Raw genomic sequence first — 24,483 nt, forward strand, 5'->3', positions numbered from 1 at the left:
CAAGCTTATACAATTGTTTCCACTGTTACAAGTTCTACCATTACGTAAGTTTATGAGTCAAATTTTAATACAAGTTTGAAGGCTCATTTTTACAATTAAAAGTCTAAAAGTATAATTGCAATTACCACCATACTTTTAAATGTGTGTGTGTGCGTGCGTGTGCATAAGTTACAAAATATTAGTTATGTGTCATCATTATTGTTGATGCAAAAATAAGATCATAAAAAGAATATGACCTTAAATCTGACAATAACCATAAATTTGTTTAGAAAGAAAACAAAGTGATTTGAAAATATAAGGAGAATTCACACATAGATATAGTGCTTGTCACACACAATTGGATGAATTAGATAATGAAAGAGAGAGGAAGCTTTATGATTTAAATACGAGAATGGACCTATTTTCTTGAAACTATACCGATATATTTATAAGAGTAAATGATGTTATCTTTATAGGATCAATCTTAGAGGGGTGAATAGAGTTTAATAAAACTAGTTAAAATCTCTAACATTGGCCCAATTAAGTAAATCAATATACTTTTAGCTATCAAATAATTTAAACAATAATTTCATGAAAAATAATACAATCCAAAAAAACTAAGAAATTAAAGTCAACACTTCAAAAATCCTATAATTTTAATAATAAGATTGGTATAAGATATGGAAATTTAAGAACTATTAATCATATATAAGAAAGTAATTTCAAGCATAAATTATAATAATTAATTTCATTCAAATAGAATATATTAACAAATCAATTACAAAATTAAATAGGAGAATGACAACAAAATTAACACAGGGAATTTTATAGTGTTCGGCACAACCGACCTACATTCACTTCCCAAGCTCCTCTTAGGTACCTCACTTCTGAAGTCTTGGACTCTTCCCATGACCTAGAGTTGAACCACTACAACGTTATTTTTTCTGGTGCAAGAACAAACCCGATCATCTCCATAGTCGATGATCAAATCGTTACAACCACTTTTTTCGGATCAAGAACAACCCTTATAATAGGTTGAAAATAAAATAGCATACTTACAACTCTCTCAATATAGTGGATTTACAAGTTTTGAACTCACAACAAATCAATACTCAAAATACAATAAATCTCTCGAGAATAGGATGAAAAGAAAAAATTGGGAGCTTGGAGAGAATAACAATGGTGGCTTTGAGGATTGTAAAAATATGTAATTGTTATTTTAATTTTGGAGAAGAGAAAAAGTTTAAAAAGAGAGGGAAAAAGTGAAAACCAAATTCAAATTGGGTCATTAGATGTTTGTAAAAGAAAATTTAATGGTGGAGATTTAAATTCAACTAGCCATTAGATACAAATAAAAAAATAATATTATAATATATATATTATAAAATCCAACAAAGAAGCAAATGCCCACCATATGTCCAAAACTAGATGTTATCACAAACTTATATGATATTAAATTTATTTTCTTTTTACATTCGTTTTCTTTTTAAATCAATCAAAAAAAAAAAAAAATCCACCATGTGTCACTCGTCCAATGCTCAAAATATCTCCTTTCAGTTGGGTCAATTTGATGAATAAGCCATCATGTTATCACTTGGGAGTATTTTTCTATTAAGCTTGTTTTGACCACAATTTTTTTGTTTAAGCTCCAATTTGAGCGATTCGAAATACGTTTAATTTGTTATTTTGAGCTTAAGACTTCAAAATACTAAAATTGTTATTAAATAAAAGCAGGCTTGTTATCATCAAAATATTAATTTGATATTAAAAATAAAAAAGCCAACAATTACACACTATAGCTTTGGAGCTAAATCACAACAATTTTTTGACTCATCACCTTGGGTCATGCCCTATTAGACATTTTGATAGGTCGGCCATGATCAAGCACCTTCTCCTATGCCCAATTTAGCATATGAGTTTTGTTGGGCTAAACCTAAACCTTGTTTATTCTTGCATGCCACTGATTTTGACATGAGAAATCAACATTTTTATTTTAGGTAAATAAGAGGAAATAACAAAATTGGTGGTGCCTTTTGAATTTTATCAAAAAACGAATAATAATTTTTTTGGTAAAAGTGTGCCGCACACGTGACATATATCTTTTTAATCTCCAAATTGCTCTTGATATGGTCGAGTAACAATTTTTTTTAATATTGTGTAATTGTTATACCATGTATAAATTCTCATAAGAAATACAGTGTAAATGGAATAGTCTATTATGAGTTCATATATCAATTTTCAATAGAAATATAGTGTAAATGAAATAGTTATGAGATTTCAACCTAACGGAATCAATAAATAAAGGTGCCAGATTTTATTCTCATTTTAAAATTTGAATTAACAGTTTCATATGTATTTTGATTTGATTTAACTACCTTTCAAAAATACTCATAATCAATGAATCTTTAATTTATTTATCACCATTTTTATTTTAATTTACAATATATCTTTAGATTTTACACTATTTTATTCGTTTTTTTATTATTTTAAATTATGATTAATTTTTTTTATCCTAATTAGAATTTTACTTAATATTTTGTATATATTATCATCTAACAAACTGTATATTTCATTTAAATTTTATAATTTTTTGTATTTTTTTTATAATTTTTTATTCTTTATCATTTTATTATATTATTATACCTTTAATTTGTTTTTTTGATAAATAAGTAAGTATTCCCTTTTGCAATTTTGCTGTTTTTGCTATGCCTCTACAACGAGTTATGCTTCTTTCATAGGTTTTGTAGTTGATAGAGTTAAGTGTAATTGTTAAAGCTTAAATAAAAATGGAATTATGAATACATTATAAATGTAAATACACGACTTGGTTTTTCTCCCTCAAATTATATTTTATTTAACTACTTATCGAATAAATCTCGATAAAAAAAACTTCCTGATTTTTCTCTCCAATTTATTTTTGAATTTATCTTTTATTATCAAATTTTATTTTATCTAACAAACTTTAGATTTGTTTAAATGTTTCTTACAAATTCAATTGTATTTAAATATTTTTTCATTATTTTATACATATTGTTATCAAATTAATTTGATTTTTTTTCTTCATAATTTCGATCTTTACAATTTTTCATGTAGAAAAACATAAAAATGACTTGTTATACTTAAAAAGAAACATACAAATGGAAATTAAACTTTAATTATTTGAAACATGTGCATGTATAGAAATATATACATATAATTTGTGTAGTTTATTATTAATATCATCCTCATCATCATTAAAATAAGATAACAAAAAACCCTAAATCTCATATTATTCATCTTTTTCACTTAGCCACTCCCCAAAATCTCTTTTTCTCCTTATCAATCTCGTGTATGCGATCGTTGCACCCTTTCTTGAATTCCATCGTCTTGACTAGTTTTTGATAACCACCATCGCCAGATCGTTGACATTTTTCACTTGCGCACGTGTTTCTTACTTTTGTTTCTACTTTGAAGTTTGAACATCGTTTTCAACAATGAGGTATGTGATTGACAATGTTTAAAGTTGGCTTTTATCATCCTATGAGCAAAATGGTCATGGAATGAAGACGATGGTGATGGAATGAACACATGCGCAGCAGAAGAAAAACATATCTAAAGTACTCTAATTATGTTAATTACAAAGATAATCAAGCAATTGAAACAAATAAAAGGGAAAGGAATAAAACCTTTGTAGACTTTGAATTTTCTCCAAATTAGCTCCAATCTCCTCATGAACGGTTCATAGATCATCACAAGAGTGTTGCCGACTATTCTCCAGCCTTACAATGGGATGGTGGGATCCATGAGTGACTAATTTGGAGGGGAAAAGGCTAAAACTTTGAGAGAAAAATTTTATGAGATTATCACATAATCTCATCAAATTCCACTATGGCCAATAAGTTTAAAATTCAAGAAACTCTTTCTTGTAAAGGCTATTACATGCAAAACATGCAAATTTGAGTTTGATGAGAATTTGACACTAAAAAATCCAATAACTCAAGGTGGGATTTAATGGGACAAGTGTCTTCAAATAAAGACAACACTTGGCCATGCAAAAGTTGGCATTTCACACTCACATATGTTATGTTGGATCTTTCCATTAACTTGGTCAAAATTTGACTCTCAAAGTCCAAAGTTAACAAATTTGACTTTTATATTTTCAAAGTCAAAAGTCAACACATTGACAACGAGCGCAACCCTCGTGTTTAGTTGCCAACCGTTGAGGTTGGAGCCCTGAGCAGACTGCCGGTGATAAGCCGGAGGAAGGTGAAAAGTAAAAAAGTCAACATATTGACTTTCATTGCATTTTTATCGATTCCATTTAATTTCAAAATTAATTATAATAATCAATTATAAAAATAAATTAATATTAAATAATTAATTAAATAATTTAATTAATTTAATTGAATATTAAATCCAACAACAATCCCAATCAATGTGAATCATTATTCATAATCTTAATATTTAAATTTTATTTAAATATCTCCTATTTTCTCTCTCTTTATGTTTAATTCACAATTAAACATTAGATTAAATATATCGTATATATTTACCACTTTGCTCAAAAAACCAAATTTAAACACTTTAAATTCGTTCGTCACACTATTCTAAGGTTTAGTCCGATATGAGCTAATGGAGAGACCTCATGGACTTACAAATCATGGGCTCCAACGATCCATGATTAATCGGTTGAACTCTTTAACCTAATTAACTACCATTTGTTAATTATCGGGGGAAAGTTAACCTCGTGGACTTTACTTCACTAAAACCAGTAGTTTTACTCCCCTCGTTATAAAAATATTATGTCCATTTGATATAACTATGATTAGTAAGTTAACCATTCACAAGTTGTTCGTAATAATGGTTAGGTCAAAAGGTATTTTACCCCCGAGATTACATCTTGTTCCTTAAGTCCCCCAAATCCTCTAATGAACAATTGGTTTGTGATCCAATCACTAAACTGAGTCCCTCTCAAGCCAATGAGAGGGTGAGGCCCCTTGTTCAAGATCCTGAATCAGCACTTAAGGGAACAACCTCTCTACTATCCCTAAAAGCGGGTAGAAGTGAATTTCGTCTTGCACCCTATGTCCCCAGCTATCTACCTGATCTTACCCCTAAAATGGGAGGCTTATCGAGCCAATGCTGTTGAGCCAACCCTCACCCATGCACATCTAAAGATAATTCAAAATAAACAAGAGTTCATAGTTAACTCAGAATTAAGATCAAGTTACCTACATCATCACTTTGAAATAATTAGTCTTAAACAGTAAACAACATTATAAAGTAAAAGTGACTTAATTCTTGCTATGATCTCATGCAAACTCATTACATAGGATGCATCCTCATTGTTGGGATTTGTGCCCTAAAGTCTCGTGTCCTGTAGTTTGTAAACAACTTTGTAAGAACGCTTGTGATATATAATATATATGATATTTACTTCACTTATTGACTTTGCACATTTAGATATTTTTTTATTTTACCACAAACCAATAAACCTAATATCCCTGGTTGTCTTTATGTAACTTAAGCATGTATGTAGTGACATATAAGTGGATCATATCTTAAGTGACAACCAAAATGGTCTGTAATATATGGATATAGGAAGGAAACCTTATTCTGGTAACACTACGGATACGACTCGCTTTGTGGAATAGTTACAAGTGTTGCGATTTATCACAGATGGTCTGATCATGATCATTCGTGTAGGGAACATATGAGCGGGGAAGTCCTATCCAAAGAGTTTGTATAAGACCTGACATCGAAGTGTTAACGTATCGTCATATAACTCCGTTCGTGACTGAGACTTCACTTCACTAGGATGACCATATGTAAATGACCTCAATCCTGAGTGAGTTGGGAACTCCTACCGTTGAGGTTGATCTTTTGATTTACATGGGTGCGAGTGGCCAGAGTGTCGACTCAAATCTACCACTTTGGGGATTTGTCTGATTTGAGAGTTGGGAACTCAGCTTCATAAGATAAAGTTCACTTCTTTCCCGAAACAGGGATAAGTAGATAGATTTCTCTCTTAAGGGTTGGTCCTAGGGCTTGAATGATGTGGCGCCACACACCTTCTCATGGCCCGAGAGATTTCACACATAGTAGAACTGTGTTGTCTTGTTCATTAGATGAATCAGTAGTACTTAAAGAGTAAGATATAACTATAGGGGCAAAAAGGTAAATTGGCCAGCTGTACTTAAGAGCATCTGTGAAGGTCATCGTACTGATGATTGGATATATCCAATGGACATAAAGATATATCTATGGTAAGAAGGGTTCAACTATCGGTCTTTAGTAGAATGCCTGACATTTAACGGATGGTGGATATTGTGGCTAAATAGTTTATTTAGTATTCGTGTAACATTGGAGCTTCGAGTCATAGGTCCATAAGGTCCCTTAGTAGCTTGGATACAAGTTGAGAGTCAGCTTTTTGAGTCAGTTTGAAATATTCAAATTGACAAGAGGGAGTTCGATATATATGATATAATTGAACTAGTTAATTATATATGATATAATTAATTATATATGATATAATTAACTTTATGTATGAGATACTTTAATTTTGAGGAAATTAGATATAAATATGATTTATATCTAGTGGAGAAAAATTACTATGATTAATATATGATATTAATTCATGGGTTATGAATATGACGTGATGATATTCATTGTCTATTAATTGGACGGTTAAAGGGGTAATAGGACAACGTCTTTTATGTTTTCATAATGGATGAATAAGTTGAAAAATCACTTTGAGACGCTTAAATATCTCACAGTGTATTAAACATGGTATGTGCGGACATTGTATTGAAGAGTGTCATCGCTTAGCAAAACTTATGCCCATACGATAGTGCTTAAACTAATGCTTACCTATACGATAATGCTTGAACGATCGCTTACCTATACAATAGTGCTGAACAATCGCTTAACAATTATACCCGCACACGCTATTTACTAAATGATCGTTTACCTTTTCCTAAGCGATCGTTTAATGCCTGATATTTACTAAATGATCGTATAGACGATCACTTAGTTTTTCCTACATGATCGCTTACCTTTTCCTATACGATCGTATACTTCACCTAAATAATCAAACATTTTGTCTATACGATAGGCGAACTTATCTCCTACTTGCTTGATCGTTGTATACGATCTTCTTTCCTCCCTCCCTCTACCAAAACTCATCCTTTGGATTTTCACTCCAAGAATACTGAGGGCTCTGAGGATGGTGTCATCCCCGTTTTCTTCTATTCGTGTGGAGACCATTCAAGGTAGACGATTGAGTTTTGCTGAGCAATAGCTTACCGTCTCAGCAAAAGCGAGATTTGCTGTGAAGAATAAGTCTTCAACTGGTATAATCGCTCGATCCCTTATTTATTGTTCTTTTGAGCATGTCAATAATTTAGCATTATGAATGTATTTTAGTATGTTTGAATGTATATGTGGAAATTCTGTCACAATGAATTGGAAATATTCATTTCCGCTCGTAGGCACTCTTGAATAAGAATTCTTTCACTCATGTCAATATATGAACGAATCATGATCACTTCTTTTGTAACACTTTACAACAAATTGTAACAACTACAGAGTGGGCTGCTTCCAATAGTGTTACTAGAATAAGGTACCCAACCTTATTCATACACTATAGACCATTTTGACTATTTACTGAACTTAATCCATTCTTATGTCTCCACATAAAGTTCATGTATTCAAATAATAATCATGGATATTTAGTTTATTGGATTTAGACTTTACTAGTGCAATTCACATATTCAACAACAATTTTATTGAATAAACGTCAATAACGTCTTTATTGATAATATAATATGTTTAACATTACAATATGCGAGTTTTAGGACGTACAATTCAACAGATGAAACTCTCTACAACTGGTTTGATGTCACACGCAATCATATTTCCAATAGTCACATCGTCCTGAAGTTACAATTCATTCAAATACTCACTTGCCAATAACAACTTCATTGGTGTAATCAACTTTACTCTTTCTCACCTCGGAGGAAGTCCATGGTTGTAGACATCAAGTTTCTAATTACCCCACCGCCTGGTGGCTATCTTCCCTCGTATACATGTATTCAATAGGTAGCTGTAAGCGTTAATGACCATATTGGGTGATTCTTAATTTTTGCTTTTTGAATGTTTAGATACCATATATTTGTGGTTTTAGAATGTGTAGGTAGAGTATATTTATGGTATTCGAGTTGCTTTTGAAGCAGTATATCTTTCCATTCTCGTTTGTACTTAATTTTGTTATTTTATGACAGTTTTGTCATTTATTAATTAATATTTTCTATTATATAAACTTGTTTTGGTATTTTTATAATTTAAAAATATTTTTACCATTTTTCCAAACGAAACTTAATAATTTGCTATTTCTCTCTTAAGTTCTTTATTATATCATACTAAATTAAGGAAACATAACAAAACAATATAATTTAACTTCATAATATAAACAATACTTATTGTAAAAAAGAAAAAACAGTACGCGTTTTAACTCATTATAAAATGTACTAAGCTTTTTTTTTTATAAAAAAAATCGCTTCTTTTTTTCTGTTGAGAAAAATTGATTTTTGTTTTGTTTTGTTTTATTTTTTTAAAATATCCCATATCAACATTTTAAATCTGGAGTTAAAATAACGTCTCTATATTAATAGTTGAATCATCAACCTTAATAAAACTTTAATTCATAAAATTAGTAAAAAAAAAGACGATCATATATAGAAACACTTTTCTCCCAAAAAAAAATAAAAAAAAAATAAAAACAAATATATATATATATATATAGAGAGAGAGAGAGAGAGAGAAACACAAAAACAGTTCTAAAAAATTCTGGCTGTGGATTAATTTAGAAAAAAGAAAAAGAAAAATGGTGGTTCATTCGAACACCTCGGAACTCACGAGCTCACAAAAATGGCTTCTCCGTTGTCTTCTTCACGGTGTTCCCTCTTCTTCACTGCAAACCCTAAATTCCCACTCTTCTCTCCTCTTCCCACCATTTCTTTTCCATCATTTCTCTCCTTCAACCTCTCTCATAAACAATCTGGCGCTCTCAGATTCCCCTCCCTTCGCCTGAGTTCTTCTCTCTCCGACGACGCATCTACCACCAACGAAGATGCCGAAGATTCTCGTCCGAAGATCACCGATGAGTGGGGCGAAGAAGCCGAACCCGATCCTGACTCTTCGTTGACGAGATTCCCGGAGTTCGATCCGCCGAAGGAAGATGACGAGTGGGGCGGCGATGTAGGTAATGGTAAAGCTGCTGTAGTTGAGGATAAGAGTGAGGAGTATGTGGATGATAAGCTTTTTGAACTTAAGAGATGTTTGGTTGATACGGTTTACGGGACTGAGTTTGGATTTAGGGCTGGGTTGGAGGAAAGGGCTGAGGTTTTGGAGATTGTGAACCAGTTGGAGGCGGCGAATCCAACTCCGGCGCCGGTTGAGGCCTCTGGACTTCTAGATGGTAACTGGATTCTACTGTAAGTTCATTACGGAATTTTAATCTCGTTCTTCATCTATAATCTGATTCCTGATTAGCGGATAGTATGCATGTTCGAAGAGAATTCTGTATGTTCTTTAGCTAAAGCTTCAGGTGCGAATATTGCGATTGAAAGAGAGCTCATTTCCTGTTTAAGGGAGTTCATAAACCGTTGAACGACAATGTTGAATGTTGCTTCTGAATGCCATGTTTGATTTGTGATGGATTAGGTATACTGCATTTTCCGAGCTGCTGCCACTTTTAGCATTAGGATCATTGCCATTGGTGAAAGTGGAGAAGATTACTCAAAAAATTGACTCAAATACGCTAACCATTGTGAACTCCACCACTTTGTCCAGTCCATTTACCACATTTTCTTTCAGTGCATCTGCCGCTTTTGAAGTTCGGACTCCTTCAAGGATACAGGTGTTTTTATTTGCACAATTTTTTTTGTCGTCTTTCTTTAGAATTATATGTTCTGTGTTTTTCACGTTTGACAACTATATTATCCGTCCTTGTTTGCAAAGGCATATTTCTTACCTTTTGTTTCTCCCATTTTTGAAATAAAAAGAAATCATAGGTGTTTCATCTATATTGTCCTCTAATTTTTAAGATAAATGTGTTAGGGGCATTTGCGGGCTGGGTTGGTTATTGTAGTCCATGAGCTACAATAATTCGTGTCTGGGACAAACTATTTTAGTCTGGGTAGTTAACGGTAAACATGTGACAACGAGGTAAAAAAAAGACGGGTAGAAAATAGTAAACATTTGACAAAGAGGGATTTCGAATAGTACTAATGTAGTCAATCATGGGTTATAAATAGTTGTAAACACCACTATTATATTTGAAGCCCCAAACATGGAGTGGGCTACAACTTCAAGTTGGGGGCCCAAACAACCCCTTAGATTGTTGATATGATATCAAATTTTCTTTCACTCATCATCTTAAGCTTTTGGGTCAATTGGTGATTTAACAAAATCTTATAATTTGTGTCCTCTAGACAAAGAATATAACAAATACATTAAAACATGAAACAAGAACCCTATTGTATTACGTTCAAAACTTGTAGACATTTTACAGACTGTCCAGGCTAGATTACAAGCACCTCAACTAATCTTACAGGACAACCTATTTGACTCTACAACATGGGTGTCGAGCAAACTCATAGGATATTAAATCCTAGGTACGTGGCCACTTTAGATTGAACCAATTTCTTCTTAGCCTTGTATTAAACTTAAAACCATGACTCTTATTGACCACTAGGCCAATCCATGATGGTTATTTCATAGAGTAAAGAACAAGAAATGGAAAAGCCTATTTCCAAAAAAATTAAAGAAATAAGAATATTGTCAGCTAGGTGAGTGGTGATTAAATTGTTAGTTTTTGTGGCTGCATCTTCTCAACTTCGATCTATCTTTCTGTAACAATCTAGTCATTGGGATAATAAAAAAAAGAATATCATTAAGCTACCAAGAGCAGCCCTGTTGACCAAGGCCTGAAGTCTTTGAGTTACTCAAAAAGTCGTTATGTTTGAATGTTCAAATGTTTTAGTGAGCTTAATAAGGAAAACCCTTGGTGTTTCTAGAGTCTTGGCTTTAGGGTGGATGTGGATTGATAGAAACAACAACAATTTAAATTCAATGCTGCAAATTCCGTTTTGCCAGGGTTAAACGTTTTAGAACTTTATGCAATAAGCATATGCTTGCCAAGTCTAACGTGGAACTTGGACACAGCATTTTGATTTCATGTAAATTCTCTGTTTGATTATGATTAATCGATGAGCCATAGTTCCTGTAACAAAATGACATTTAATTGAGTGTGTTGAAGTATGTTTCACAATCTGAATGCTAAAATTCCTGCTGTACAAGGAGGTTCTAAATCTGACTAGTCTTCTTCAAATTATGTTCAGGTTCAATTCAAAGAAGGTATTCTGCAACCTCCTGAGATAAAGTCAAGGCTTGATCTTCCAGAAAATATAGACATATTTGGACAGAAAGTTAATTTATCTCCTGTCCAACAAACTCTTGATCCAATACAGCAAACAATAGCAAGTCTATTCCAGGTCATTTCCGGTCAGCCTCCCCTCAAGATACCAATTCCAGGCGATCGTAACAGGTCTTGGCTACTTATTACATACCTCGATAAAGATCTTCGAATCTCAAGGGGTGATGGTGGTCTTTTTGTTCTTGTTAAAGAAGGGAGTGCTCTATTAGATCAGTGAAAATCAGGTACTTTCTGTAGTCGAGTCTGGCATGTAATTGCTTAATTTTTGAATATCACGTCATGAAATACTACTTTCTAAATGAGCATGATACATAAGATATATTGACCATGCACCATGCATCTACCATAGTAGTCTTGTACCTTCTAATTTGTGAAGGGGGATAAAAAAGGAGAAGCATAAATCGAAAATTCTGAATAAATGTGCGAGCATGATCTATACCTGCATTTGTCTATCTGAATCTTTAGAAATGTCGAACTTTGTTCCTGCAATTTGAATCAGTTGTAACTATGTGATACAAAGACTGTCTATATTAGATAGAAAACCGACTCGATATTCCGATTACTTGAAAGAAAAGGAATACACAGCTTTGTTCGACATTCGAGAGTTTCAACTCTCTCCCAAAATGCTAAACAGTCTCCCACTTGGCTACTTGTCGTCCTCTTTCACTCCCAACCCTGAATTACAAAATAGTGTGCCCTCACTACTGCAAGCAACTTCACATCAGAGGACGTCGATAGTTCATTTACATTTCTTCCCTCATGAAGAAGTCCTATTTACATGAAAATATATGATTCTTACCCTATTATTTAGGGCTGTCCTTTTCTACCCTACATTTCCATGTCGTGTCTAAGTAATTCTCTAGTTTAATCCTTATGAGTTGACCTAAAGATCCGATACAAGGGCTATAGGTACGATAAAGAGTTGAGAGAGAACGAGTTCAAGACTTAAGTCTTAGGATTTAATCTTTTATGAGTTTCTTTGACAATTAAGTGTAGGAAGAAACGATTTACCTCAAGAGAATGAATAATGTGGGCGCTAGCTGATCACGACACTCTCATATACAAAAAAAAAAAAAAAAAAAAGAAACTCTCCTAGAGCTCAATTGTTTAGGGTCTGTTTGATAGAGAATTTGAAAACAAGAGATTAAATGAAAACAGAGTTTTATTTCATATTTTAAGATGTGCTTGGTAGCAAAATTCAGAAATTTGATTCTAATTTAAACCGTTGCAAACTAGTTGTAGTTACACTAAATATTAGTTGACAATAAATTATTAATAATTTATTTATGAACATGTTTTATGTTGAAATAATTGTATAATTATTGTTTTGTAATATTATATAATTTATAGAAATTTTTTTTTTTGGTCCCTATGGTTTGGAATAAGTTAAAATCTAGGTCTTATTATCGGAATTTACCACTGATAAAAGTTTCATAGTAAATAATTCCTATGGCAGGGACTATTTGAGAAAATTCTAACAAACTATAGGGATTATAAATGAAATTAACTTTTAAATTTTAACTTTATTTAAATCATACACCAAACTTAGAGTTTAACCTAATTTAATAGTACATATTTTTTTTATTATTATTTTTTTAAAAAAATTGAATTGGGTTCATAATATGACACTATTTCTAAATGTTTTTATTCTTATTTAATATAATTCTACATTTTGAATTTTAAGATTAAAATCTTGGATACAAAGAAAACATAAAATTGTTGTTTTTAAAATTTGCAAATTATAAAATTCGAAAACTATTTTTAAAAACAGAATTCGGATTGTCTGCCAAACATGTATTCGTTGAACTTAGTAAATATGAAAACATAAAATAGAATTTAGATTGTGAACCAAACAAACCTTTAAACTTTATCCCCTCCCTTGGAAAGGAGGGGGAGCAGTACCATAGTTGTGGTAATTTGAAGGGTAATTTGATCCCTATATAACTTATGTCCAAGTCCAACTAAGTGATGATCAACTCTGCAAATTTTCTTATCATTTGATTTAATGGACATCTAGTTATATCTCTAATTCAGTGGAGTTGTATCAATTAAAATTTTAAACTAATAATTGTATCGCTTTAAACTCGAAATTTTTATAAGTGAACCAATTTAGATTATTTATTAGTTATTTAGCTATGTGCACTTGGTTTTGTTTGAACTAAGCTCAAATCATCCAAATTTATTGAAGAATTGATACTATCTATTAAATTTTATACATGTGTGTAACTTATGCATTGACGGTCTTGAAACGAAATTGCCAAAATGAACTTAATACAATTATATTGACATGACTTCATCTCTAGAGGTCGGAGATTCAATCTTCCACTTCACAATTGTTTTACTAAAAAACCAATTTTAAAATGAAATTCTAATAATTGATCTAAATTGATTCACTTAGAAAAGTTGGTTATTTATTTTAAAGAAAAATTTTAGGATTTAAGTTTGATACAATTTTAGGATTTTAATTAATATAACTCTTGAAGTTTCGAGTATAAATATATAAAATTAATAGCCTTCTTAACCTGCAATGCAAGGAACTTATAAAAAATGAATTTTGAAGTGTTCGTGTTTATATTTTAATTGCCAAATCAGATTTTCAAACAAATTGAAATTAGTTATAGTAATATCATATTACATATGTTAAATTGGAGATTTAAATATACTTAATATAAAATTTGAATAAGCAAATACAATAAAATAGAGGGGTTGGAAACAACTAACAATAGTACATTAAATGTACACGTACATTATCGATTCGTAAAAAAAAAAAATACTAAAAAAAAAAAAAGAGAGAACAATGGAAAATTATTTGATGTCGAACGGTTTCCAGGACTTGAAAACGAAAAGAATACAAATCGATTTCAAATGTTCAAGAAATAATTGAATTAGTTTCAAAAAAAAAAAAAAATCAAATCAAATTGACGAAGTTCCAATTAAAATAATGTCATCAAATCAAATTGACTAAGTCCCAAATTAATATACTATTATTAAAATACACTTTTGATCTCTTTTCACGGTTTCATCACAGAAATAATTTAGGCATAACATTTTTCGTTTTTTTTGTTTTTAGTTTTTAAAAATTAAGTCTATAAACATTATTCTCACCTCTAAATTTCTTTCTTTGTTATCTAATTTTTATGGGTAGTTTGAAAAACAACTCAAACTTTGAAAATTAAAAAAGATAGTTTTTAAAATGTTATTATTATTATTATTATTTTATATTTGGATAAGAATTCAATAATTATACTTAACAAAAATGTAAATGATTGTAAGAGATGAAGGGAGAATAGACTTAAATTTAAAAAAACAAAAATAAAATATAAAATAGTTACTGAATAAAACCTTAGTTTTCTAAATTTTAGTTGATAAAGATTGTATATTTAAATTTGTAACAAAATTATATTTTCATTGGGAAAATAATTGTACAAATGGTATATATATAAAATTGAAAGTAGTAGTATAGAAACAAAAATATATGGAAAATTTTGTGTTTGATTACATCTCCAAATAACAAAATTCAGCAGAAAAAAAATATAAAATTTTTTCAAATACAAAAAAGGAACCAATGATATGAGAGAAAGATGAAGTGGCAAGAGGTGATTGGTTGTTTCAATCAGGGTGTAACGAGTTTAGATAAATACACCCGCAGAGGATCTGTAGAAAATTAATTCAAAAAGTAGTTGACGATATGACTCTAACGGAATACACGTCGGCATTTAAAAAAGACGTGCGACTTTGTCACGAAATTCCCGCCTTTTCTATCGGATTTTCCCTACGGAATAATTTTCTGGGAAAATTTTTGAAGGAAAACCAATAGAATTAAAATTAATTATTGTTTTTAAAAAAATTTTAAAATTAATTTTTATAAAAAAAGGAGATTAGATTAGGATAATAGTAGGTTTTTCGAAGAATTTTGGCTTTCGTTTCGATGCAATTTTTAATTTCTTCGAAACCAATCGGAAAGTTTTAATTCGTTACAAAACTTCTCTGTTTATCGATCCTTCTTGTTCTTCTGAAAAATTCTTTAAGGATCCGATTTTTCGGTGAGCTAGAATATTCACGGGCGATTCGGTCGATCCACCGAACGAGGAGGAAGAACGACGACATTGTTGCACGTTTCGGATCGTTCGATCTCGATCTCGATCTCAAAAAGCCGTTCTGAAAATTCTCAGTTGGTTTCGATCGATTCGTTTTTGTTTTGGGAAATCCTGATTGGAATTTTCCAGGTATTGATGTTTTATTGTTGTTTGTGGAGTGGATTGGATGAATCCAAAGGGGGAAAAATCCTGAAAACCTAAGGATTCGATTTCCTATTCTACTGAAGAAGAAGAAGAAGAAGAAGAAGAAGAAGAAGAAGAACTGGAGGTAAATTGGTAATTGAATGCGGATTTTCCTTTTTTTGGTTTTGGTTGAGATTTGGAATTGGAGATAGATTATTGTTTGGGGATCTTGTTATAGGTTTTACAGAAATTTTGAAGCAATTAGGGCTCTGTTTATTAACATGAGCGACAAGCAACCGATTAAGTTAGACGACGAACAAATTGCGGAGTTGAGGGAAATCTTCCGGTCGTTCGATCGGAACAACGACGGGAGTTTGACTCAACTTGAACTCGGATCGCTATTACGATCACTTGGTTTGAAGCCGAGTCCAGATCAGCTTGAGAATTTGATAATGAAGGCGGATACGAACAGCAATGGATTAGTGGAATTCTCAGAGTTCGTAGCTCTGGTGGAGCCAGAGCTGGTATCGGCGAAATGCCCTTACACAGAGGAGCAATTAAAGCAGTTGTTTAGGATGTTTGATAGAGATGGGAATGGGTTTATCACTGCGGCTGAGTTGGCTCACTCGATGGCCAAACTCGGCCACGCTCTTACGGCAGAGGAGCTCACCGGAATGATCAGGGAAGCCGATACCGATGGCGATGGCAGAATCAATTTTCAAGAGTTTTCTCAGGCAATTACTTCTGCTGCATTTGATAATTCCTGGGCATGATGGTTTTTCTGGTAACTCTCTCTTTCTCTCATTGGAAAAATTGCTGCAGTTTTCTTTCAATTGAGAGTGTTAGGACTTTGATTCACATGTTGGGTTTGTTTAGAATATTGAGATTATAAAGTCTGTGCATACCTTTGCTTTATGTGTACTATATCTATGTACTTGTGTTAATGTTAGAAAGTTATACACAACTTAGATTATACTAATCTAGATTTTTGAAGCCATATCTATAAAGTTATCCATTATATCTTGTCAACCATGAACTCTTACATTAATTATAGACTACATAAACTTGATAATCAAAATAGAAAATACAGGGCATATAAACTCAAATATGTGAACTTGTAAAATACAGGGCTACAGAGTCTCTTTATTGAGACTTTTTCTTATTTAGGGGTTGTTTGGAGGTACCGAGTGAGTTCTAAATCTGGAATTACTAAAGTTAGGAAGTATGTATGTGAAATGTAGAGTTGTTTAATTTGGAGTTAGTAAACATTAGATGGGAGGAGAGAGAAAAATATGAAGTTTTTCCATAAATGTAGAAACTTCAAAAGTATCATTATTGAAGTGGATTATTTCACACCCACTTATGAAGCCAGTGGGCCAAGTGGGCCAAACACCCGCAGTGTATTTGGCATTTGGCTTAGGAGTATTTCTTTTTTATCATTGTAAAAGGTTTTTGTTTTGTCCATGTATGATTTTTAGAAATTCTTTATGGGCTTTTCTTTTTTGAAAAAAAAGTAGGGATAATTTCTTTTTTATCATTGTAAAAGGTTTTTGTTTTGTCCATGTATGATTTTTAGAAATTCTTTATGGGCTTTTCTTTTTTGAAAAAAAAGTAGGGATAAACTTGTTACTCAGTTTTTCTACCGTTAAATCACGGAAAATTACATTGTATGACAAATATATTTTAAGAAACCAAAACTGTGACCTAAACTTTTTTGTAATAATCATATAACAATCACATAATAATCATATAACAATCACATAAAAATCAGATAACAATTATATAGAAATCAGATAATAATCAAATTTTTAGGCGAAAGTCATTTGCCATGTTCGCAAAAAAGTAAAACCTAGGGACATGCGTCGAATTTTCAATTTATTTATTTATTTATTTCCCCTAAATCACCTTATTTGCACAATAAAGGGGTACAACCTCGAGGAAGATCGTAGGGTTTCCAATTCTCCCTTTTCTCCTATCAATCCATATACAAAAGCATGCCCCTGATAAGTACTACACATTTACTTGAATTCTCTTCTCTCAGCTTCTAAATTATACTATTTACATCTCACTATCCACTTGTACAATCACAAATATCTATGTTTTTTTGTTCTTTTTATAAAACCTTACGTCAATTGTGGAGTAAAAGGTTTAAATCTATGATTTGTTAAAGAAAGTAGTTCTGCCTTATCTGCCATGCTATGCTATCCCTCGTTTTAACAACCTCTTTCGTCGTTTACGATGTTGACTACTTATAAAATGGTTTATATTATTAATGCAGGTTGGATCGTGCATCCATTTTAGTCAAGTGATCATTGTGAAAAATGTTAGCATTATTGTTATATAAACTTCTAGCAACCATTTGAACATGAAAAACTAAGGTGTGTGCATGGACGCTCGATCTAGCCTGCATTAATAATATAAACCTTTTTAGCATTATTGTTATATAAACTTCTGACAACCATTTGAACATGAAAAACTAAGATGTGTGCATGGATGCGCGATCCAACTGTGTTAAAAATATAAACATTTTTAGTATTATTGTTATATAAACTTTTGGCAACCATTTGAACATGAAAAATTAAGGTGTGTGCTTATAAATCCTTTTGCAGTGACCAAAAACAAACAGCAAATGGGCTATATTTGGAGGGCACATTACGGTACCAACACGGAGATCTTATCAAGAAATTGAAAATGGTATTTATGGGTTAAGTTTGAATGTTTATTTAGTCTGAATCTACCTATTTCTCTGCTTGAAAAGGACACGAGTTTAAGTTGTTCGGTTTCAAATTTTGGTTGTTTATAAAAGTTGGAGTTCAAACCAAACCAAACCAAACACTGCAGGGAATTTTGTGAAGGATTTTAGTTCCAATTCCAGTTTTCAATATGGAATGGTGGGTAGTTTGATGCTTTCATGTGTTAGTTTGTTTTTTTCCTTTGGAGATCTTGTTTAATTTCATTTTTCAATTCCCAACAAAAGTTTTGATCTTCAACCATTTCGAAATCTCTATTGTTTGATGATTGAGCTACAAATTGGTGAATGCTTTCTCAAGACTATAAGGTGACAACTCTCTTGTTTATATAGAGACGAGATGCATAGAAGATGTTTAGGTATAAGATGTGCATAATTGAATAAGATTGTATACATTGGAAATAGAGGGGAAAAAGTGTACATGATTGAGCACAAAAGAAGTTTTTATTGATAAATAAGTTGAATATTCAATTTAGTTTTAAGAGAGGAGATGAATGTTGAATGAAGGAGCAATGAATTTAATGGTAATTTTAAGCCTAAGAATCGACTTTCTAAGGACTTAAAAACAATTGTAAATCATTATCAAAATGAGAAGATTGTTATACTTTTTGGAGCCAAAAAGGTTATTCAGCCAATCAAAAAGGCAACCTACATTTTTGGACTGTAAATCTCATTAGATGTTTTCTTATCTTAATAAAAAGTTTCATTTTTTTTTCAGAAAAAATAATGGAAATATGATTATAGAGAGATTGAAGTTTTTAAATAAATTCGTTACAAAACATATGTTAATTTCACAAATGGAAGGTCACAATTTAGAAAGGAAATTCAAATGAAAAACATGACTTTTGCTATACACTTCATGACATATTAGAACAAGCAAATATTATACATGAAATAATTTTAAGTCGGAAAAATATAAGTTTAAGTCATTCAAATAGAGAGATTCAAAATGCAACATGGAAAAAAAAAAGGTCCATTCCACGAGGCATTGTCGAACATTTTAAGAAAAACAGAAACCAGTAATTGATAAAGAAAACAGAGGTATTCTTGAATATATATGCATTTTAAAATTGATAATACAAACCCTATACCAATTGGAGTATTAAAACCCTGTGATTATACATAAATCTATAAATTGGAAACACATCGAGTTTTTATGCTATCGATAAGAAGAAACTTGGTGAAGAGAAAAAAAAAAAAACTGTTAAAAAAGAATACTTTAAAAAATTTCTAAACCACATTATATTTTTTACTCTACTAGTTTTGCTAAGAAGATGACCAACAACCATTTGACACACTAGACCATCTTAGTTTATCTGAATGAATATAAGACATATATTATCATCACAAAATTTGATGGGTTGAAGGCAGTAAAGAAAAAGGGGGGAAAAAACTGCCAAAGAATTGTCCTCATGCCTTTTTCTTTTTGGATTTGAGCATCACCATTCCTACAAATATGCCTAAGAAGCACAGAAGTACCACACCAGCAAATATAGGTATCAGGATTGCATATTCCTGTGGCAAGAAATAGTTGTGGATGAAGTGATCACTATCTACAAATGGCTGCCATTAAAACAAAAACAAAATACACTTCGTTAATGTTAAATCACCGATTAACCCAAAAGTTTAAGTTGATGAGTATCAGTAATTTAATTATATCTATACTTAAACACTCTTCCTTTCCCTTGTGGACTTGAAGTTTTGTAGAATACTCCACAAGTAGAAATCAATATCAATTGAAGAGAAAATTACATTTCAAGGGTTCGAACACAAGACCTCATGAATTTGAACATAATTAAAATTTATATTTACAAAAGTTCAGGATTTAAATTGATATAACTCCTAAAGTCTAGAGTGATATTTTCCCTAACTTTATATCAATACTTTTTCTTTAACGGTTGACAACAATCAATCATGAATATGATCAGCTTAAAAAACAAAAAAGGAAAAAAAAAATCATGAATATGACCAAGCTCACTAAATATAAGCACATTTTGGTATATCCTCTATCAAGATGAAGATGAACTTACCAGGATGATGACCCAGAAAGTATAGTAAGTGAATATAGACAAGCTGGTTAGCGATAACAAAAATCCAACCGTCTTGTCTGCTAACTCCATTTTGAGGCTATTATTTCCTGTGAAAAACATACAAGACCCCTTGGTATCAAGTATTTTAACTATAAGCACTTCACTACCGAGTACTCAATAACAAATCATTTTGATATTTAGTTCTACACTCTTAAAAACATTTTTATGTCTCTTATCTTTGGGAGGTTTTCTATCTCATTCATGAGATAGAAGGTATTTCACTCTGACTTTGCAAGCTAAATCCTCCAATAGGTGTGAATGATTGTGTTTGTGGATATTGTTCTTTTGGCATTGACACTATTATATAATAATCATCACACAAACGACGAAATTCTTCTTCAACCTTATTCGTCCATTTTTTTTTGCACTTTCTTCCTCCAAAAATTCATTAAAGCAATAACTCAAATAAGTCAACTTGTATCTAAGGTTAAGAACTACAGCAACATATAACAATAAATTGGTCCTCTCACTTGTAGTTATACCCCAATACTTGATGAATTTTGCCTGCATGCTTAATGTCATCTAACTCAATAATGCATTCTCATCCAAGAGTATTCATGAATTATTTCTTGGATCAAACATAGTTCATGAAAAAATATGTTTGAAGAAACATGGATGCTGAAAACTTTATCGTTACCTCTGAGAAAGTCTTTAGGAACTCTACAAACTCTTTTGCGTTATCCCAATCTCCAATAGTAGGCATATCATCCTTTAGCAAATAACTTCATGCTTCTCTAATCTTTCAAATGTCTTTTGACACTTAATTGCTCTGTCCAACATAGTGAAAGTTGAATTCCATCATGTTGGAACATCCATTGTAAGACAATTTTTTGTTGACATCTTATCTTCTTTGGCAAAATCTTTAAATATTTGCAATCTTGTAGGTGATGACCTAACATACTTCACAGCATTTCTAATTTGAATGATAGACGTGCAAATCTTTTAAAGCATCACCAACTATTAAATTAAGGATATGAGCACAACATCTAACATGAATAAATTCACCATCTAACACCAATCCATTTTTGCCTCTATACATTTTAACTACATATGCAATAGCTCTATCATTTGAACTTGCATTATCGACGTTATGGTAAAAAGCCTATCAATACCCCAACTTTCTAAGCATTTTTCAATTGCACTACCTACCGTATCTCCTCTATGATTAGGTATTTGACAAAAGTTAAGAATCCTTTGGTGCAAATTCCAATCATTGTCGATAAAATGAGCCGTTATAACCATATAATTAATATTCTGCACAAAAGTCCTTGTATAAGTTGTTAAACAAACTCTTTGACCACTTTGTACATTTGAAAACAATCCTTTGCAACAGTTACTCTTGATGGAATTACAAACTTCGAATTTAATACCTGAAAAAATTTACGAAATCCTTCACTTTCTACAAACTTAAATGATAATTCATCTAATATGACCATACAAGCAAGCATTGTTCTACAATTTTCTTGAGTGAAGGATGTAGCCATCAAATTACTTTCAGAATCTCCCTCTCATTCAACATAATATTCTGACTTTTTTGTATACTTCTTACATTTCTCTGTCTTTTTAGATCCGTTGTACCATTTCTCTTAGAATCACAGGCATACGTAACCCCATGGTACTTACAACCAACCCTAGGATATTCAGGATCACATCCTTCTACTTTAATAAAATGTTAACATGCTGATGAAGCTGGTTTAATAGGTTTTGTTTTTCTAACAATCTTACTGGACTAGAACGACTTTGATTTGAAGTCTCATTTGCAAATGATGAAGTCATCCTATGAAAAATAAAATTTAAATTAAACACACTAGTAAGTTTAATAATCTTTAGTTGTTAGCATCAACTATAAATGGGCTAACATCAATCAACAGCGAACAAAGCTTTTGCTTTAATTTTTGAATGACTGGCTGAGCCACTCTCCACCATGTTCTTCTCTACTTTAATTTTTGAAACCAAACATTTATGACTTTGAAGCATCAAAGTAATTAGACAAACTCATATATATCTTTCAGTTGAATGACTACAGAGGAAAAACACGAGACTGAAAAGAACAGCAAATATTAATGTTTCTTAAAAAAATGATCATAGTACAATATAATTAATTGCTTTTATGAAATACCTGCAATGTTGGATTTATCTCTAATCCTTCTGAAAGCACTAGATTCCTTTGTCTCTAATTTTGCTTTTAAGTTCTGTCTGCCACTCACAAATAATGCTACAATCTTATACTTAAAAAGAGCACATTGTGCTTAAGTTTCTGATATGTGCACATTGTGCAGTGTACTCAATGTTTGGTGATGACTGAATAGTTCATCTACCAATTAATAATCTAAAAGGGTTAATTTTAATTTTTGAGTTCATCCAAAAAGGTTATATATTGGGGTATTATTATTATACGAAGTGCATTGCCACTGGGAAAAGAGCAGAACTTTTATTTAGGGTTGCTTAGAGTTCATCCAAAAAGATTATTTATTGGGGGGTAAAACCATTTTCTTCTTTGTCCCCAACTTCCACCAATTATATATTTTTTTAAAAAGAAAAGTCAACAATAAAACCCTTCAACTCCTTCTTCTTTACTTTCAACTACTACCAATTCTCAACAAAAACTACCACTACCATCCAATCTATCTTTCATCTTCAAGCAGAAACCTACCATCCAATCTACCATCACAGACAGAGTAATCTTTCTAAGTCCTAAAAAGTTAAAAACAAATTCAATTAGTTCACCAAATCCTAGATCCCATAAACAGAAACTTGAGTGAATCCAACAATTTCCACTAAAACCCAAATCAAATATGAAAACATAGGAACAAAATGAAGGAAAAAACTTAGGGAATAAAAAAAACCCAGAAAACCCAAATCAATTTGGTATCTAAAAACCCAGAAAACCCAGAAAACCCACAAAAATCCAACAATTTCTTCTTTTTCTATTGGGAATAAAAAAAACCCAGAAAACCCAGATAAATCTAGAAAAAAAATTCAAATAAAAAAATAAACAAAAACCCATAATAAATTTCAGATCGAGCAAACCTTATCGACGCTGACGGACGGACAAAGAGAGAGGGGAGCGGCGGACGGAGAGAACTTGATGAGGACGAAGAGACAGCAAACCTTATCGACGTTGACGGCGAAGCTGAACTTGACGTGTAACAGAGGTGAGAACTTGATCTGTAACGTTGACGACAGAGGAGATGAAGATGGGAGACTGAAATCGAAAACTTACTAACCCTACTTAAGCGGGTCGGGCTAACCGGAGAACCGACCCAAACCGCAATCTAAATTTAAAAAGGAAAATTCAACGAGACATTGTCGAGCGTTTTAACATAAAAACAGAAACAGAAAATTGGTAAAGAAATTAGAAACGTTCTGGAAAATATATATGCTACTGCCAAAGAGATATCCTCAAGCCTTCTTCTTTTTGGATTTGAGCATCACCATTCCTACAAATATGCCTAAGAAGCACAGAAGTACCACACCAGCAAATATAGGTATCAGGATTGCATATTCCTGTGGCAAGAAATAGTTGCGGATGAAGGGATCACTATCTACAAATGGCTGCCATTAAAACAAAAACAAAAAAATACACTTCGTTAATGTTAAATCATTGACCCGAAAATTTAAGTGGATGAGTATTAGTAATTTAATTATATCTATACTTAAACACTCTTCCTTTTCATTATGGACTTGAAATTTTGTAGATTGAGGAGAAAATTACATTTCAAGGATTCGAACACAAGACCTCATGAATATGAACATAATTAAAATTTACATTTACAAAAAAGTTCAGGATTTAAATTGATACAATTCCTTAAGTTTAAAATGATATTTTTCAATACTTTTTCTTTAGTGGTTGATAACATTGTTCAACTTCTTTGTTTTCCACCTTTTATTTTCACTTGGGAGAATGGGAATGCACATGTAAATGACATCCAGACATCAATAAATAGCTAGAAATTCCTACTAGACCTT

At 31.7% G+C, this 24,483-nt stretch overlaps 3 protein-coding genes and 1 pseudogene across 7 annotated transcripts; 2 read left to right on the forward strand and 2 right to left on the reverse strand.

Moving 5' to 3' along the window:
- Nucleotides 1-8,779: 8,779 nt before the first annotated feature.
- On the forward strand, nucleotides 8,780-11,874 carry LOC120092017 (Plastid-lipid associated protein PAP / fibrillin family protein). The gene is made up of 3 exons (XM_039050207.2): nucleotides 8,780-9,452; nucleotides 9,682-9,877; nucleotides 11,361-11,874. The coding sequence occupies exons 1-3, from the start codon at nucleotides 8,887-8,889 to the stop codon at nucleotides 11,670-11,672; spliced, it is 1,074 nt and encodes a 357-aa protein (XP_038906135.1). The 5' UTR covers nucleotides 8,780-8,886; the 3' UTR covers nucleotides 11,673-11,874.
- A 3,280-nt stretch (nucleotides 11,875-15,154) lies between these two features.
- On the forward strand, nucleotides 15,155-18,669 carry LOC120091554 (putative calcium-binding protein CML18). The gene is made up of 3 exons (XM_039049644.2): nucleotides 15,155-15,820; nucleotides 15,914-16,459; nucleotides 18,285-18,669. Exon 2 carries the CDS (start codon nucleotides 15,957-15,959, stop codon nucleotides 16,446-16,448), a length of 492 nt encoding a protein of 163 aa, XP_038905572.1. The 5' UTR covers nucleotides 15,155-15,820; nucleotides 15,914-15,956; the 3' UTR covers nucleotides 16,449-16,459; nucleotides 18,285-18,669.
- Nucleotides 18,670-19,642: 973 nt separating this feature from the next.
- On the reverse strand, nucleotides 19,643-23,685 carry DPMS2 (dolichol phosphate-mannose biosynthesis regulatory protein-like protein). Of its 5 annotated transcripts, XM_090307405.1 has the most exons (5): nucleotides 23,545-23,616; nucleotides 22,634-22,710; nucleotides 21,152-21,283; nucleotides 20,455-20,561; nucleotides 19,643-19,987 (listed from the first exon to the last, which is right to left on the reverse strand). In XM_090307405.1, exons 4-5 carry the CDS (start codon nucleotides 20,542-20,544, stop codon nucleotides 19,835-19,837), a joined length of 243 nt encoding a protein of 80 aa, XP_090163531.1. In that variant the 5' UTR covers nucleotides 20,545-20,561; nucleotides 21,152-21,283; nucleotides 22,634-22,710; nucleotides 23,545-23,616; the 3' UTR covers nucleotides 19,643-19,834. The 5 variants fall into 5 exon arrangements, with proteins under 5 accessions (XP_090163531.1, XP_038904651.1, XP_038904654.1 ...); XM_039048723.2 differs by lacking the exon at nucleotides 22,634-22,710 and having other exon boundaries at nucleotides 23,545-23,685; XM_039048726.2 differs by lacking the exon at nucleotides 21,152-21,283 and having other exon boundaries at nucleotides 23,545-23,679.
- On the reverse strand, nucleotides 20,568-21,756 carry LOC150032298 (zinc finger BED domain-containing protein RICESLEEPER 2-like; annotated as a pseudogene).
- Nucleotides 23,686-24,483: the final 798 nt, after the last annotated feature.

This window comes from Benincasa hispida, chromosome 11, assembly GCF_027475165.1.
Source record: "Benincasa hispida cultivar pf3 chromosome 11, pf3_genome.v1.1, whole genome shotgun sequence".
Classification (NCBI taxonomy): domain Eukaryota; kingdom Viridiplantae; phylum Streptophyta; class Magnoliopsida; order Cucurbitales; family Cucurbitaceae; genus Benincasa; species Benincasa hispida.

What these genes read in the sequence shown, in the direction of transcription:
- LOC120092017 (XM_039050207.2), top strand. Translation starts at nt 8,887, where the DNA reads ATGGCTTCTCCGTTGTCTTCTTCACGGTGTTCCCTCTTCTTCACTGCA. An exon ending in GATGGTAACTGGATTCTACT is followed by an intron (nt 9,453 to 9,681) that starts GTAAGTTCATTA and finishes GTGATGGATTAG; the next exon opens with GTATACTGCATTTTCCGAGC. An exon ending in GGACTCCTTCAAGGATACAG is followed by an intron (nt 9,878 to 11,360) that starts GTGTTTTTATTT and finishes AATTATGTTCAG; the next exon opens with GTTCAATTCAAAGAAGGTAT.
- LOC120091554 (XM_039049644.2), top strand. Translation starts at nt 15,957, where the DNA reads ATGAGCGACAAGCAACCGATTAAGTTAGACGACGAACAAATTGCGGAG.
- DPMS2 (XM_039048723.2), bottom strand. Translation starts at nt 20,544, where the DNA reads ATGGAGTTAGCAGACAAGACGGTTGGATTTTTGTTATCGCTAACCAGC. An exon ending in CTTTCTGGGTCATCATCCTG is followed by an intron (nt 19,988 to 20,454) that starts GTAAGTTCATCT and finishes TTTTAATGGCAG; the next exon opens with CCATTTGTAGATAGTGATCA.